This window comes from Dendrobates tinctorius, unplaced genomic scaffold (genome assembly GCF_039654945.1).
Source record: "Dendrobates tinctorius isolate UK_male_01 unplaced genomic scaffold, ASM3965494v1 ptg000030l, whole genome shotgun sequence".
Lineage (NCBI taxonomy): Eukaryota > Metazoa > Chordata > Amphibia > Anura > Dendrobatidae > Dendrobates > Dendrobates tinctorius.
In genome coordinates this window covers 16,467,438-16,485,819 of record NW_027361698.1, presented here as the reverse complement: position 1 = coordinate 16,485,819, position 18,382 = coordinate 16,467,438, and the positions used below count along the sequence as shown (strand labels likewise).

At 40.0% G+C, this 18,382-nt stretch overlaps 1 protein-coding gene across 4 annotated transcripts in view; it reads right to left on the bottom strand.

The window, feature by feature from the left end:
- The window catches only part of LOC141086132 (bifunctional heparan sulfate N-deacetylase/N-sulfotransferase 4-like), a 975,622-nt gene that overhangs the window by 16,502 nt on the left and 940,738 nt on the right, over nucleotides 1–18,382 (bottom strand). For 3 of the 4 annotated variants that reach the window (XM_073571871.1, XM_073571872.1, XR_012231517.1), the window contains one exon: nucleotides 13,890–14,000. In XM_073571871.1, coding sequence (XP_073427972.1) covers nucleotides 13,890–14,000 — 111 coding nt within the window. Of the gene's footprint in view, nucleotides 1–13,498; nucleotides 14,001–18,382 lie in introns of those variants that run through there. The other variant, XR_012231516.1, reaches the window with a different exon arrangement.

The following is an 18,382-nucleotide window of genomic DNA, read 5'->3' as shown; positions in this document are numbered from 1 at the left end:
CCGCGATCAGTGGCGGTCCCCCATGAGCGCCGCTGATCAGCTAAGACATACTATCCCGTCCATGAGAATTAAGTCCCAGGTCACATGGATGGGATAGTACATCAGATGGCAGAAAGGGGTTAATACTTTTTCAATAAAGAAAGTTCCAGCTGCAGTACTGTGCAATAAAGTCTCCCATCACTACCACGCGCACACGGATGGTACAGTGAAACCGTGAATGATCATTAAATTAGTTGATTTTGCCTGCTTTGATTAATTTCAGACTACAAATCACCATAAAAAACATGAATCTGTCAATGAATGTATTGAAAAAACTATCAATTTATGCAATGTGACAGAGATGTTAGTGACCAGAATCAACACATTTCCAGCAGATGATACCGATATTAAACAAGAAACAGAACAAGATGACAAAAAACAGGAACTTGACTTGGCATCTGAAAAACTTTGAGCCAAATTTAAAAAGATTGTGAAGTGGATAGAATTTTAAAAAGTTAGGAATTAGAGGCCCTATACCATGAATTCCGCATACTCATGGATGGTACAGTACAACTGAGAATGGTCATTGAATGAGTTAATTTTGCCTGCTTTGATGAATTTCTGATTACAGATCACCATTAGAGTTGAGCGATACCGTCCGATACTTCAAAGTATCGTATCGGATGGTATCGGCCGATCTTTAAAAAAAGTATCGGTATCGCCGATTCCGATACCGGAAGTCCCATTCAAGTCTATGGGACTTCCGGTATCGGAATAAGAAAAACCCTTTCCTGCCCTTGTACAGCCTCTCTGGGGTCTGTACGGGCCTTTCGGGGGGCTGTGCCGGCCTGCCAGGGGGTCTGTGCAGGCTCCGGTGGTCTGTGCCGGCCTGCCGGTGGTCTGTGCAGGCTCCGGGGGGCTGTGCCGGCCTGCCGGGGGGCTGTGCCGGCCTGCCGGGGGGCTGTGCAGGCTCCGGGGGGCTGTGCCGGCCTGCCGGTGGTCTGTGCAGGCTCCGGGGGTCTGTGCAGGCATCGTCCGATGGGACTACAAGTCCCATCGGGCGATGCCTGCTACCATGACAGTGATTGACACATTAGCCAATGATGGGACAGTAGTAGTCCCATCATCCGGCTAATGTGTTAAATGTAAAAAAAAAAAAAAAAAAAAATACATGCTACATACATACAACATGCATACTACATACATGCTACATTCATACTACATACTACATACATGCTACATTCATACTACATACATACTACATATATACTACATGCATGCTACATACATACTACATACATACTACATATATACTACATACATACTACATGCATGCTACATGCATGCTACATGCTACATACAGAACACATATATACTACATGCATGCTACATACATACATGCTACATACTACATATATACTACATGCATGCTACATACTACATGCTACATACATACTACATATATACTACATGCATGCTACATACATACTGCATGCTACATGCTACATATATGCTACATACATACTACATACATACTACATGCTACATACATACTACATGCATACTACATGCATGCTACATACATACTACATGCTACATACATACTATATATACTACATACATACTACATACATACTACATGCTACATACATACTACATATATACTACATGCTACATACATACTACATACATACTACATGCTACATACATACTACATGCTACATACATACTACATGCTACATACATACTATATATACTACATACATACTACATACATACTACATGCTACATACATACTACATGCTACATACATACCATATACATACTACATGCATGCTACATACATACTACATGCTACATACATACTACATGCATGCTACATACATACATGCTACATACATACTACATATATACTACATGCATACAATACATTCATACAATACATACATAGACATACAGTACATATAACATAGAGTAACATACTTACCAATACTTGTCACATTGTTCCCCGAAGCCATTGTCTTTCTGGAATAAATATTAACATAACAAACCACAAAAATACTCACCCACGATCCGAAGCAGTCCACGAGTGTGTCCCACGACGATCTTGGGTAGAGAACTGCAGCATCAGATGATGCTGCCGTTCTCTACGGGCTGCAGGAATCCAATGACGGAAGGTAGGTATCCTTCCGCACTGTATTCCTCCGCCACTTAAAAAAAAAAAAAGTCCCTAGTCTCACTTTATGCCATTGCTGTGTGGGAATTTCCCACACAGCAATGGCATAAAGTGAGACTAGGGACTTTTTTTTTTTTAAGTGGCGGAGGAATACAGTGCGGAAGGATACCTACCTTCCGTCATTGGATTCCTGCAGCCCGTAGAGAACGGCAGCATCATCTGATGCTGCAGTTCTCTACCCAAGATCGTTGTGGGACACACTCGTGGACTGCTTCGGATCGTGGGTGAGTATTTTTGTGGTTTGTTATGTTAATATTTATTCCGGAAAGACAATGGCTTCGGGGAACAATGTGACAAGTATTGGTAAGTATGTTACTCTATGTTATATGTACTGTATGTCTATGTATGTATTGTATGTATGTAGTATATATGTGGTATGTATGTAGTATGTATGTAGCATGCATGTAGTATATATGTAGTATGTATGTAGCATGCATGTAATATATATGTAGCATGTATGTAGTATGTATGTGGTATGTATGTAGCATGTAGTATGTATGTAGCATGCATGTAGCATGCATGTAGCATGCATGTAGCATGCATGTAGTATGTATGTAGTATGTATGTAGCATGCAGTATGTATGTAGCATGTATGTAGTATGTATGTAGCATGTATGTAGTATGTATGTAGTATGTATGTAGCATGCATGTAGTATGTATGTAGCATGTAGTATATATGTAGTATGTATGTAGTATGTATGTAGCATGTATGTAGTATGTATGTAGTGTATATGTAGTATGTATGTAGCATGTAGTATGTATGTAGCATGCATGTAGTATGTATGTAGTATTTTTTTTTTTTTTTTTTTAACATTTAACACATTAGCCGGATGATGGGACTACTACTGTCCCATCATTGGCTAATGTGTCAATCACTGTCATGGTAGCAGGCATCGCCCGATGGGACTTGTAGTCCCATCGGACGATGCTTGCACAGACCCCCGGACATCAGCACAGCCCCCCGGCAGGCCGGCACAGCCCCCCGGCAGGCCGGTACAGACCCCCACAGGGTGCACAGCCCCCCGGCAGGCCGGCACAGCCCCCCGGCAGGCCGGCAGAGACCCCGGGCAGTCCACACAGCCCCCCGGGCAGTCCACACAGCCCCCCGGCAGGCCGGCACAGCCCCCCGGCAGGCCGGCAGAGACCCCCGGAAGGCCCGAAATGACGGCGCATCATGATGCGCACACACCGCGCATCATGATGACGTCAGGCCGTCAATCAACTGAACTTCCGATTCCGATGCCGAATTCCGATATTGAAAAAATATCGGAAGTCGGTATCGGAATTCCGATACAGCAAGTATCGGCCGATACCCGATACTTGCGGTATCGGAATGCTCAACACTAATCACCATAAAAAACATGAATTTGTCAATGAATATATGGAAAAAATCCATCAAGTTATGGGCTGTGGAAGAGATGTACGTGAGCAGAATTAACACTCATTTCCAGCACATGATACCTAGCACCTACACTAAATAAAGCTAAAAGCAGTATTAATAGGGAATAAAATAGATATAACCCTGATAAGATCTGTTGATTTTAGGTTGCAGCAGCAAGGAATATATGGCAAAAATCCCTGACTAGATGCCTGTAAAACGCCATCCCATACCAATAGGTAATCCTAAATGAACTGCAGATACTAGCAGTATTACTACAAAATAGAATCTATTTCGATTTGCACTGAAAGGAGTTTTGCTTGCATGTGGCAGCATCAAGGACTGTAACGCAATCAACCCTTCCTAAATAACTCTAATAGGCTATCCCTACTCCGACAGCTAAATGTTTTGCAGAGAAGAGCAGTATTATTAGAGAATAGAATATATTTAGATTGACCCTGAAAGGAGTTTTGCTCGTATGTAGCAGCACCAAGGACTGTAACACAATCAACCATGAGTAGATGCCTGTCCCTACTCGGCCAGCTAACCCTAAATGAATTGTAGATAACAACAAATTAAAATGAGGCACACCCTGTGATACACCCTGGAAGAGATGTACAGGAGTGCCTCAGAAAACTTTTTTTCATTTGGAAGGAGTGGGAATCCCATTTGTAAAACATCTACTTCTGGGGGTAAATATATATATATATACAGTGGGGAAAAAAAGTATTTAGTCAGTCAGCAATAGTGCAAGCTCCACCACTTAAAAAGATGAGAGGCGTCTGTAATTTACATCATAGGTAGACCTCAACTATGGGAGACAAACTGAGAAAAAAAAATCCAGAAAATCACATTGTCTGTTTTTTTTTCATTTTATTTGCATATTATGGTGGAAAATAAGTATTTGGTCAGAAACAAGCAATCAAGATTTCTGGCTCTCACAGACCTGTAACTTCTTCTTTAAGAGTCTCCTCTTTCCTCCACTCATTACCTGTAGTAATGGCACCTGTTTAAACTTATCAGTATAAAAAGACACCTGTGCACACCCTCAAACAGTCTGACTCCAAACTCCACTATGGTGAAGACCAAAGAGCTGTCAAAGGACACCAGAAACAAAATTGTAGCCCTGCACCAGGCTGGGAAGACTGAATCTGCAATAGCCAACCAGCTTTGAGTGAAGAAATCAACTGTGGGAGCAATAATTAGAAAATGGAAGACATACAAGACCACTGATAATCTCCCTCGATCTGGTGCTCCACGCAAAATCCCACCCCGTGGGGTCAGAATGATCACAAGAACGGTGAGCAAAAATCCCAGAACCACGCGGGGGGACCTAGTGAATGAACTGCAGAGAGCTGGGACCAATGTAACAAGGCCTACCATAAGTAACACACTACGCCACCATGGACTCAGATCCTGCAGTGCCAGACGTGTCCCACTGCTTAAGCCTGTACATGTCCGGGCCCATCTGAAGTTTGCTAGAGAGCATTTGGATGATCCAGAGGAGCTTTGGGAGAATGTCCTATGGTCTGATGAAACCAAACTGGAACTGTTTGGTAGAAACACAACTTGTCGTGTTTGGAGGAAAAAGAATACTGAGTTGCATCCATCAAACACCATACCTACTGTAAAGCATGGTGGTGGAAACATCATGCTTTGGGGCTGTTTCTCTGCAAAGGGGCCAGGACGACTGATCCGGGTACATGAAAGAATGAATGGGGCCATGTATCGTGAGATTTTGAGTGCAAACCTCCATCCATCAGCAAGGGCATTGAAGATGAAACGTGGCTGGGTCTTTCAACATGACAATGATCCAAAGCACACCGCCAGGGCAACGAAGGAGTGGCTTCGTAAGAAGCATTTCAAGGTCCTGGAGTGGCCTAGCCAGTCTCCAGATCTCAACCCTATAGAAAACCTTTGGAGGGAGTTGAAAGTCCGTGTTGACAAGCGAAAAGCCAAAAACATCACTGCTCTAGAGGAGATCTGCATGGAGGAATGGGCCAACATACCAACAACAGTGTGTGGCAACCTTGTGAAGACTTACAGAAAACGTTTGACCTCTGTCATTGCCAACAAAGGATATATCACAAAGTATTGAGATGAAATTTTGCTTCTGACCAAATACTTATTTTCCACCATAATATGCAAATAAAATGAAAAAAAAAACAGACAATGTGATTTTCTGGATTTTTTTTTCTCAGTTTGTCTCCCATAGTTGAGGTCTACCTATGATGTAAATTACAGACGCCTCTCATCTTTTTAAGTGGTGGAACTTGCACTATTGCTGACTGACTTAATACTTTTTTTCCCCACTGTATATATATATATATATATATATATACATATATATATATATACACTGCTCAAAAGAATAAAGGGAACACAAACAGCCTGTTGCAAATGGAATTGTGTTCCCTTTATTTTTTTGAGCAGTATATACAATACATATATATGTGTATATGGAGTCACCCAATTTTGTGTTACTTTTATTAATGAAATGAGTTGCCAAATAAATTTAAAATCTACTCCAGGCATTGACAAGGATCAAAAAAAGATTTTTATTTGAAATAATAATTTTCTCCTTCAAACTTTGCTTTTGTCGAAGAATGCTCCCTTTGCAGCAATTACAGCATTGCAGACTTTTGGCATTCTAGCAGTTAATTTGCTGAGGTAATCTGGAGAAATTTCACCCCATGCTTCCAGAAGCCCTTCCCGGAAGTTGGTTTGGCTTGATGGGCACTTTTTGTGTACCATATGGTCAAGCTGCTCTCACAACAGCTCAATGGGGTTGAGATCTGATGACTGTGCTGGCAACTCCATTACAGATAGAATACCAGCTGCCTGCTGCTTTCGTAAATAGTTCTTGCTTAATTTGGAGGTGTGCTTTGGGTCATCGTCCTGTTGTAGGATAAAATTGGCTCCAATCAAGCGCTGTCCACAGGGTATGGCACGGCATTGCAAAATGTAGTAATAGCCTTCCTTATTCAAAATCCCTTTTACGTTCTACAAATCTCCCACTTTACCAGAACCAAAGCAACCCCAGACCATCACATTACCTCCACCATGCTTGATAGATGGTGTCAGGCACTCTTCCAGCATCTTTTCAGTTTTTCTGCCTCTTTCAAATGTTCTTCTGTGTGATCCAAACACCTCAAACTTGGATTCATCTGTCCTTAACACTTTTTTCCAATCTTGCTCTGTCCAATGTCTGTGTTCTTTTGCCCATATTAATCTTTTCCTTTTATTAGCCAGTCTCAGATATGGCTTTTTCTTTGCCACTCTGCCCTGAAGGCCAGCATCCCAGAGTTGCCTCTTCACTGTAGGCGTTGACACAGGCATTTTGCGTGTACTATTTAATGAAGCTGCCAGATGAGGACCTGTGAGACATTGATTTCTCAAACTACAGACTCTAATGTACTTGTCTTGTGGGTCAGTTGTGCAGTGGGGCCTCCCTCTTCACTTTCTACTCTGGTTAGAGCCTGTTTGTGATCTCATCTGAAGGGAGTAGTACATACTGTTATAGGAAATCTTCAGTTTCTTGGCAATTTCTTGCACGGAATAGCCTTCATTTCTAAGAACAAGAATAGACTGTCAAGTTTCACATGAAAGTTCTTTTTTTCTGGCAATTTTGAGAGATTAATGGAACCAACAAATGTAATGCTCCAGGTTCTCAACTAGCTCAAAGGAAGGTCAGGTTTATAGCTTCTCTAATCAGCCAAACTGTTTTCAGCTATGCCAGCATACTTGCACAAGGGTTTTCAGGGGTATTCTAACCATCCATTAGCCTTCCTACACAGTTAGCAAACACAAAGTACCATAAGAACACTGGAGTGATGGTTGTTGGAAATGGGCCTCTATACACCTATGAAGATATTGCATTACAAACCAAATGTTTGCAGCTAGAATAGTTATTTACCACATTAACAATGTATAGAGTGCATTTCTGAATCATTTAATGCTTGCTTCATTGGAAAAAACTGAGCTTTTATTCAAAAATAAGGAAATTTCAAAGTGACCCAAAACTTTTGAATGGTAGTGTATATATATCAGTTAGTGGGCCTGTATAAAGGGCTACAGATACTCACTGTGTTGTTTGGTGATATGGTATGTATCACACTCACCAAGGATCAGAGGAAGCGAAGGAAAGAGATGTCTCAGGAGATTCTGGTAGGAATAGTCCTCCTCATCCCTATCCTGTTATGCATGCCTCCTCATCCTTATCCTGGTATGCATGGCCCCCATCTCGTCCTAGTATGAATGGCCCATCCCTTTACTGGTATGCAGGACCCAATAACTAACCTGGTATGATTGTCCCCCTTCCCGGTCCTGGTATGCATAGTCCTATTTTTATCCTGGCATGATTGACCCCCCCACCCCTATCCTGGTATGCATGGCCCCATCAAAATACATTAAAAAAACCAAACCATTGCACTTACCTTTCCGGAACTCCCTCACAGCATCCTGCTTTGTTGCTAGCAGCTGCTTTATGCTTATAAGCAGCGCATGGCAAAGACGTCATGATCTTCATGCTGGGACTGAGTGTGTGCAGGAATGTAATTGTTTGTTTTTTAATTTTTCTGAAGGGGCCATGCATACCAAGATGGGGGTGGGGGCCAATCATACCAGGATGCTAAAGAGAAATGAATATTCATTGCCCTCCAAGCCCATGGGCATGGAATGCAATGAATATTCATTTCTCTTTAGCAGCAGTCACAGGAGTTAGCCACAGTAGCCGGCTTCTGACTCTATGACATGTGGACTATAAGACACCCCCCCAATTTCCGCTACATTTTTGAAGGAAAAAAGTGTGTCTTATAGTCAAAAAAATACAGTATGTGCTTTGTGTTACATTTTGGTGGTATATAAAATGTGGTTTGGGTTATATTTCGGTACCATAAAACACACCAAAAAAAGAGTTTAAATTTTTTTCTGGATTCAATTATCATCCATAGAGTATTACGTGATTTCTGTTATATTTCGGTGGTATATAACACTCCAAAAAAGTGTTCAAAAATTATTCTGGATTGAATTTGTCATCCATACACGAGTATTACGTGGTTTGCGCTACTTTTCGATATTATATAACACTACAGAAAAGCGTTCAACTTTTTTTAATTGAATTTGTCATCCATAGAGTATTTTGTTTTTTGTGTTACATCTTGGTGGAATATCCCACTCCAAAAAATTGTTCTGTATTTAATTAGTCATCCATAGAGCAATATGTGATTTGTGTTACATTTTGGTGATTTACGACACTCAAAAAAAAGTGTTCAAACAATTTCTGGATTGAATTTGTCATCCATAGAGTATTATGTGGTTTGTGTTACATTTTTGTAGTATACAGTATAACACTATAAAAAAAGCGCTCAAAATTTTTTCTGGATTTAATTTGTCATCAATAGATTATTATGTGTTTTGTGTTACATTTCAGTGGTATATAACACTCCATAAAAGCATTGAAATTATTTTCTGGATTGAATTTGTCATCCTTAGAGTATTACATGGTTTTTGTTACATTTTATTATGATTATTATTATTATTTATTATTATAGCACCATTTATTCCATGGCGCTTTACATTTCAGTGATATATAACACTCCCAAAAAGCGTTCACTTTTTTAATGGATTAAATTAGTCATCCATAGAGTTTAAGGTGGTTAGTGTTACATTAGGGTGGTATATGAACCTCCAAAAAAGTTCAAATTATTTTCTGGATTCAATTTGCAATTCATACAAAGATGGCAGATTTTGACGAGACTCCCGAGAGAGCAACCAGAGGAATATTAGAGCCAGACAAATCTGGCGTGACAGCAGAGGTGGCAGAAGTCTATGCTCCAGAACTGGCTGCTTTACTGGAGACCATGAAGACCCAAACACAGGTCACAGCCTTCATCGCTGGGGTTCTTGCGGACTGCAGATGTGAGAGCCAGGATCCAGCAACTAGTGAGAGGATTGCCGGACCTAGGCTGGTCGGAAGAGAGAAGAGCCAGGACCATGGCTGGAGAAATAGCAGCAAGGTACTGACAGTTGGCATCCTGGGGGAGATTGTTATGTATGACCATTACTGGAGATGGGGGTTCATAGAAGAGTTTGAGACCCGCCATCACATCTCGTAAAACCATCAGTTAGTAGAGACTGAACACTTGCTTCGAATGCTGCAACAGCTGATGGCTGGAACCAGTGTCAAGTTCCTCAAAATGGAGGACTGTGCAGATTACATACCTTGACTGGTGTTACAGGGGACTGCCCTGACTACATAACTTGAATGCTGTTATAGACAACTGTCCAGACTGTACAGGTTGACTGCTTTTATAGAGGACTGTCTAGACTACATAGCTTGACTACTATTATGGAGGACTGTCCAGATTACACTGCTCGACTACTGCTATAGAGGACTGGCCACACTACACAGCTTGACTGCGGTTATAGGAGACTCTACAACCTTTAATGCCTGACTGCTGTTATAGAGGACTGGCTATATTAGACAGCTTGATTGCTACTATAGGAATTTCCAGGCCATATATCTTGACTGCTGTTATAGAGGACTGTCCAGATTACATACCATAATTGCTATTATGGAGGACTATCCAGACTTCATAGCCTGACTGTCCAAACTGCATGATGACCAGCCAAACTTCACAAATTGACTGATGTTATAGAGGACTATCCAGACCACATAACTTGACTGTTATTATAGAGAACTGTCCAAACATTAATGCTTGACTGCTGTTATAGAATTTTGTCCAGATTACACCAATTGATTGCTTCTATAGGGACTGTCCAGTCTGTAGAGCCTGACTCCTGTTATAAAGAACTGCCCATACTACACAGCTTGACTGCTGTTATAGAGGACTATCCAAATTTTAATGCTTAACTTCTGTTATTGAGGACTGTGCAGATTACACAGTTTGATTGCTGCTTTAGGAACTTCCAGGTCATAAATCCTGACTGCTGTTATAGAGGACTGTCCAGATAACATACCTTAACTGATGTTATAGAGGACTGGCCAGACTATACTGCTTGACTGCTGTTATAGAAGAAGATCACCTAGACTTCACAGATTAACTGATGTTATTGAGGGCAGAAAGGAAATGTAACATCAACTGTTCTTCACTGTCCTATTAAGGGAATAGAAGAATCCAGGATATCTATAAACAGAAAGATAGTGAGGAAACACTTAGCTAACCTAAATGAATTCAAGTCTCCAGGTCCAGGTGAATTACACCCGAGTGCTGAAGGAGATAGCAGAAGAAATTTTTGAACCTCTCTCCATAATCTTTGAAAATTCTTGGAGAACAGGAGAAGTCCCAGAAGACTGGAGAAGAGCAAATGTTGTTCCTATCTTCAAAAAGGGGAAGAAGGTGGACCCAGGCAACTATAGGCCGGTGACTCTGATTTCTACACCAGGTAAGATCTTTGAACAAATTATAAAACAACATGTATGTAAGTACCTAGATAAAATTGAAGCGATTAAACAGAGTCAGATTGGTTTGTAACTAATAAGTCATGTCAGACTAACTTAATTTACTTCTGACAGAATCACTGATTGGGTGGATCAGGGAAATGCTGTAGATATAGCATATCTTGACTTCAGCAAAGCATTTGACAAAGTATCTCACACAATCCTTATTGAAAAAATGACTAAGTATGGAATGGACAAGGCAACTGTTAGGTGGATTCATAACTGGCTTAGTGATCGGACCCAAAGATTGGTCGTAAATGGCTGCACATACATTTGGATGAATATCTCAAGTGGGGTACCACAGGGCTCTGTCCTGGGCCCTGTATTGTTCAACATCTTTATCAATGATTTAGATGAAGGAATTGAGGGTAAACTGATTAAATTTGCTGATGACACAAAGCTAGGAGGGATAGCTAATACTAGAGAAGAGAGAGAATTCAAAAAGATATAAATAAACTGGAGCAGTGGGCAGCCATTAACAGTATGGTTTTTAACAGTGAAAAATGCAAAGTACTACATCTAGGCAATAAAAATGAAAAAAGCATATACAGAATGGGAGGAATAGGGCTAAGCAACAGCACATGTGAAAAAGATTTGGGTATACTAATAGATCACAGGCTGAATATGAGTCAACATTGTGATGCAGCAGCAAAAAAGGCAAATGCAATTCTAGGATGTATTAACAGAAGCATACAGTCTAGATCACGTGAAGTCATTATTTCCCTCTACTCCTCTTTGGTCAGACCTTATCTGGAATACTGTGTCCACATTTTAAAGAAACGACATCAACAAACTGGAGCAAGTTGAGAAAAGAGCGATCAGAATGGTGACCGGTCTGCAAACCCTGTCTTATGAGGAAAGGTTGCAGGATTTGGGAATGTTTAGCTTGCAAAAGAGAAGACTGAGAGGAGACTTAATAGCTGTCTACAAATATCTCAAGGGCTGTCACATTGTAGAAGAATTATCTTTATTCTCATTTGCACAAGGAAAGACTAGAAGCAATGGGATGAAACTGAATGGGAGGAGACACAGATTAGATATTAGAAAAACTTTTTGACAGTTAGAGTGATCAATGAGTGGAACAGGCTGCCACGAGAAGTGGTGAGTTCTCCTTCAATAGAAGTCTTCAAACAGAGTCTGGACAGACAACTGTCTGGGATGATTTAGGGAATCCTGCTTTGAGCAGGGGGTTGGACCAGATGGCCCAGGAGGTCCCTTCCAACTCTATGATTCTATGACTCAGATGTGACTACATAACTAACTTGACTGCTGTTATAGATGACTGTCCAAGCTTTAATACCTAACTTATGTTTTATAGGAGTGTGCAGATTACACAGGTTGATTGCTGCTATAGGTACATCCAGACTATACATCCTGACTGTTGTTATAGAGGACTGTACAGATTACACAGCTTGATTGGTGTTACAGAGGGTTGTTTTTACAACACAGCCAAAATACTGTATTATTAAGTGGAATACAAAATTTACAGTCAGACATCTTTTATTGATATGGACTACACAACTAGGCTGCTAGTATATGGACCTGCCTAAATAACACAGCCTGACTTCCGTAAACGAAGGTAGTTTGGATTAGTCCAGACTAATGAAATTGTACCTTATAAATATATTTATCCTATATTAATGACAGCAATGGCTACCTTTTTAGAAGAGGACAACAAAACATTGTATTATATTTAGATAAATTCATATAATTCCTTATAAAGTCTATCTTCTAATGTTTCATTTAAAAACATTATTTTATACTAACTGCCTCTGAACGATGTAGTACTTCAGCAAACACAAAATAAAAATATAAGGTGACTGTGTTTTTTGAAAAAAAAATATATAATGGAGCAGCTAAAATGTCATCTTATTGGAGAATTAAATGACAACAGAAAATTCCTTTGCATCAGTTCCCTAAGAGCTAAAGTCTTTAGGACTAAAACCCGTTAATTGGGTTCTTAAAGTTTAGCCATTGTGACTCTGCAAGTATAATTGAACTAAAAGCTTTTGTGCAGTGATGACCTTTCAAGGATTACTGTAAAGCTCTGGTGACATTATGGCAAAGACTGAGGTTGGAGTTTCTGTCAAAAACACAATCAAATACACATTTAGGAAGTAGATGTGTACGATAAAAAAAATTATCAATGACCAAAGGGGGAAAAAATGATTTTTACAGCACTTCTGAGAGCTGCAGGAAGCTATTATTGAACTAAAGTCTTTTGAACATAACTGCTGGAGTTACTGCACACAGCGAAACCCCCTTTGCTTTCGCAAAAGCATATTGCAAAATCCCCCAAATCAATGAAATGATTGATGAAAGAAACATAATTTGTCAAGTGCTGTAAATGCTTAAAGTAAATTTAGGATTACTGATAAGCGTTCATGATGGCATATTATTATGAGATGTATACTGATTTATTCAACCTGATTGTAAAACTAACCTTTAGTTCCACTGCAAGCTACTCCTGCCCATTGCTTTGGTTTTCTCAGACAGTAGTGCATGTTGTATTAAATGAAGGATTCCAATCATAAAATAGTTTTGAGAAGTCACTTGTTATTAAGGGAAAAGGGTAACGTACGAGTCCCATGTTTAATGTAGGAAAAGATCTTGTACATTCTAGTGATTTTCAGCTTTGCTGCTGCGTGATCTCTGACAGTAATGGTGCTGATATATAGCGCCACGTGCATTCAGAAATGTTCTTGACTTATTATGAGGGGATCATTACCGATAATCATTAAATGTGAGGGAAGGGATTTATATGATCATTTATCATAGTGGAGAAACCACAAGGCTGTAATTGAGTATAAGTCCATTTCTTGATGCTATCTCACTTTCTGTAATTCCTGTCTCAGCCAGGAAGGTAAAGGTTGTCCCAGTCTGTGAAGAAGTTTGGACAATTCAATGTTGTGCTCCTGATAATAGCTCGAAAGAAATATTCTTGACTGAAAAAAAAAAGAAAAAACATTATTAGAGCTAATAACCAATATATGATTCCATTAGTTAAGAAATTCCAAATATCTATCAATGAATGATAAGGCAGCAATACAGAATTATGGCTACTTTAATTCGAATTTGACTTTCTTAATAGCTACGCTCTAAAACAAAGACAACATACTACAGTGACTGACATTGCTAACCTGTATGTGAATATTTCGCTCCGATTTACAGGGTTTACTCAAAATACTTAAAACATATTCCAATATCAGCACTACCTGTCTACAAAAGTTTGCAATATTAACAATTTAATTTCCAGACCGCACACACTAGACGACTCAGTGCTTACAGCACAAATTGAATACTATCTAATAGGTTAGGCCTCACCTAATCAAGTAAGATCAGTGGTGAAGCTACGTGAATTTCAGAGGTAGCAGATTCAAATAGGTCGATAGACCTAAAACACTGGCAAAATGCCAGCATCAGGGACAGTAGTTGTTGTGAAGACTTGACATGTATGTTATATCATGCTAACAAATAGATGATGTTTTGTATGGAGAAATCATTTAATCACATACCGTGGATTGTTAATAGAAATTTATCTGAAGACTAGTGATGAGTGCATTTGTTCAGAAAATGATAGCAAAATATAAATTCGGCACGAATATGGCACATTCGGATTCATGATTGGAAACACGAGCAAAATTTTATAAAAATCAGGAAAAATCTGTACCATTCGGTAAAAAGTGCGGGAAAATATTTGCGTTTCCACAAAAGTATTTTCAGCAATTTAGCAACGATAATGGTGGACTATCATAAGCATTTGGCGCATGTTTGATGAGGGGGTTTACAGAGCTCAGAGGCACGGCAATCTTGTAAACAGTTTTGTTTCCCCTAACTTCATGTGTGCACATTGCGGCTAGCCAATCGAAGCACAGGAAACACCAACAATGCCATGACACAGTGGCTTGTGTCATTGGCTGCTGAAATCACATGTCCCTCTTCATATAATTAGTGGATATCTTGTTTTAGTGCCATTTTGATGCTGTAACAGCGCATAGTGGCTACTCCTGACACTAGCACTGTTAGCAGCAATATTTTAGCTAGTTAGCTACGAGGTTGTGCTAGTGTCCAATGTAGCTGTTAAATTTACCTTCCAGCATTTTTTTTGTCACTACCGAGGTCCACAGACAAAGTCAGCAGGGCACATGCTCTACAAGTGTGTTCTGCACTGCTTCTGTTGTGCTCCATGCACGTCTATAGCGTTCTAAATAATATTTTTCCATAGCTACAGTAAATGTGAAATAGCCTGCTGTATCCCAGATTTTAGCTAGTTAGTTAGGTTGTGGTATATCAGTCAGATATTGTTGCTAGCTAGTGTCCAGTGTGGCTGCTAAATTTACCTTCCAGCACTTTTTCTTGGACATTAGTGAAGTCCATAGACAAAGCCAGCACATATCCTACAAGTGTGCTGTGCACTGCTTCTATTGTGCTCCATGCCCAAGTGTAGCATTCTAAATAATATTTTTTCACTAGCTAAATTTGAAACAGCCTGCTGTATCCCACCTTGTCATGTAGTGCTGTGGTGATATGAAATTGTCGTAAGGCACATAAAAAATATCATTTTTTAGTTGCAAAAAGTTAGACAACCCGCCGTTTCACACTTTGTCATTTTGTTGGGATGAATTTAAGCTGTAGAGGGTAGAGGCCTGATCCAGTGGCCACCCAAAAATTGTTGTGTTCCTAACTTCATACAGTAGAGGACCTGACTTTAAAATAGTTTGGAGCATCTAGTGTGTTATTGAGGCCTGATCCAGAGGCCACCAAAAAATTCTTGTGTTCCTAACGTCATACAGTAGGGGTCATCTGACTTTCAATTTGTTTGTAGCACATCTTTGTCATATACATGAGTGCCTTTTTGCTGCAATATCTGCAACATGTCATGATCCCTGCATAGTTATGATTAGGAATACTGCAGACTACTGGGTTGACACTCTGTTAAATCCATGTTATAAAAACAAATTTTGTCAGATGCTTCGCACCCTGGAACGGGACCAATGAAAGCTGGAGTAACAAAACACGCTTTTACACAACCTTAAGGGAACTTTTCCCCAAGACAGCAGTGAATCACAAAGTTTGCATTGCAGCTCTAGGCTTCCAGCCATCAGCACATCAATTTGTCAATGCCAAAATTTTAGCAGCAGCAGCAGCAGCGGTGGTGTAAGTGGAAGAAGCAATTTCTGTGAGTCCTGCGCACTGTGGGTGAATTGAGGCCACTTTCCTGGTTTCTATACCTCATTTCATGTGTTTTAGCAACATTTGGGGCCGCTATAAGGTGTTGTACATGCATTTGTTTTTGCCTCCCATCGACATGAATGGCGTTTGGTTATGTTTGGCAAATATTTGACAAATTAATCAGCGAATATTACAAATTCGGCTTTTGTAATCCGAACTGAACATTGAAATATTCGTCTATTCGTACTGAATAAATTAATCATATAACAACATTGTTTTACTATCCCACAGGGAGTATGATAAAATAACAAAAAAATCCTCATCTTCACAATCCTCCAAGGCAGCTCTAATAGTGCAACTGGTCTTTGTTAACAGTTCTGCAGTGATAATGACCATGCGAAAGTGACAATTGTTGCCAATTATTGTATAATCTGCACCCCATCTTGACTGAAAAAAGCCAGAAATGTAGAAATTTTTGCAAATTTCTTAAAAAAGAAAAACTGAAATATCACATGGTCATAAGTATTCAGACCATTTGCTCAGACACTCATATTTAAGTCACATGCTCTCCATTTCCTTGTGATCCTCCTTGAGATGGTTCTACTCTTTCATTGGAGTCCAGCTGTGTTTAATTAAACAGATAGGACTTGATTTGTAAAGGCACACACCTGTCTATATAAGATCTCACAGCTCACAGTGCATGTCAGACCAATGAGAATTATGAGGTCAAAGGAACTGGCCAAGGCGCTCAGAGTCAGATTTGTGGCAAGGCATAGACGCGGCCAAGGTTACAGAAGAATTTCTGCTATACTCGAGGTTCCTAAGAGCACAGTGGCCTCCATAATCCTTAAATAGAAGAAGTCTGTGACCACCAGAAGTCTTCCTAGATCTGGCCATCCAGCCAAACTGCGCAATTGTGGGAGAAGAGTCTTGGTGAGAGAGGTAAAGAAGAACCTCAAGATCACTGTGGCTGAGCTCCACAGATGCAGTAGGGAGATGGGCGAAAGTTCCACAAAGTCAACTATCACTGCAGCCCTCCACCAGTCGGGCCTTTATGGCAGAGCTGCCCGATGTAAGCCTCTCTTCAGTGCCAGACATATGAAAGCCCACATAGAGTTTGATAAAAAACACATGAAGGACTCCCAGACTATGAGAAATAAGATACTCTGGTCTGATGAGATGAATATAGAACTTTTCGTGAGAATTGTAAGCAGTATGTGTGGAGAAAAGTAGACACTGCTCATCACCAGCCCAATACAATCCCAACAGTGAAACATAGTTTTGGCAGCATGATGCTATGGGAGTGTTTTTCAGCTGCAGAGACAGGATGACTGATTGCAATTGAAGGAAACATAAATGCGGCCAAGTACAGAGATACACTGGATGAAAACCTCTTCCAGAGTGCTCTGAACCTCAGTCTTGGATGATAGTTCACCTTCCAAAAAGACAATGACATTAAGCACACAGCTAAAATAACAAAGGAGTGGCTTCAGAACAACTCTGTGACCATTTTTGACTGGCCCAGCCAGAGCCCTGACCTAAACCCAATTGAGCATCTCTGGAGAGACCTGAAAATGGCTGTCCACCAATGTTCACCATCCAACCTGAAGGAACTGGAGAGGATTTGCAAGGAAGAATGGTAGAGGATACCCAAATCCTGGTGTGAAAAACTTGTTGCATCATTGCCAAGAAGATTCATGGCTGGACAAGCGCAAAAGGTGCTTCTACTCAACACTGAGCAAAGGGTCTGAATACTTATGACAATGTGATATTTAAATTTTTCATTTTTAATAAATTTGCAAAAATTTCAACATTTCTGTTTTTTCTCAGTCAAGATAAGATGGGGTGCAGAGTGTACATTAATGAGGAAAGAAATGAACTTTTTTGAATTTAACAAATGGCTGCATTGAAACAGAGTGAAAAATTTAAAGGCATACTCAAAATATTTTGCACCAAATGTTTAAGTGATACAGTATATTTCAGAGCAATACTTGGCTACCTTTGGTAGATAAATATTTCTGATACTGAACTAGTCAAAGAGTTGTCAATGATTTGGGGGTAGGGTGAGAAGGATGCAGAAGTTGATGACAGGAATATTTCAGCACATTTTACTACATAGCCAGATACTAATATATCTATCATAAACTTTATTTGG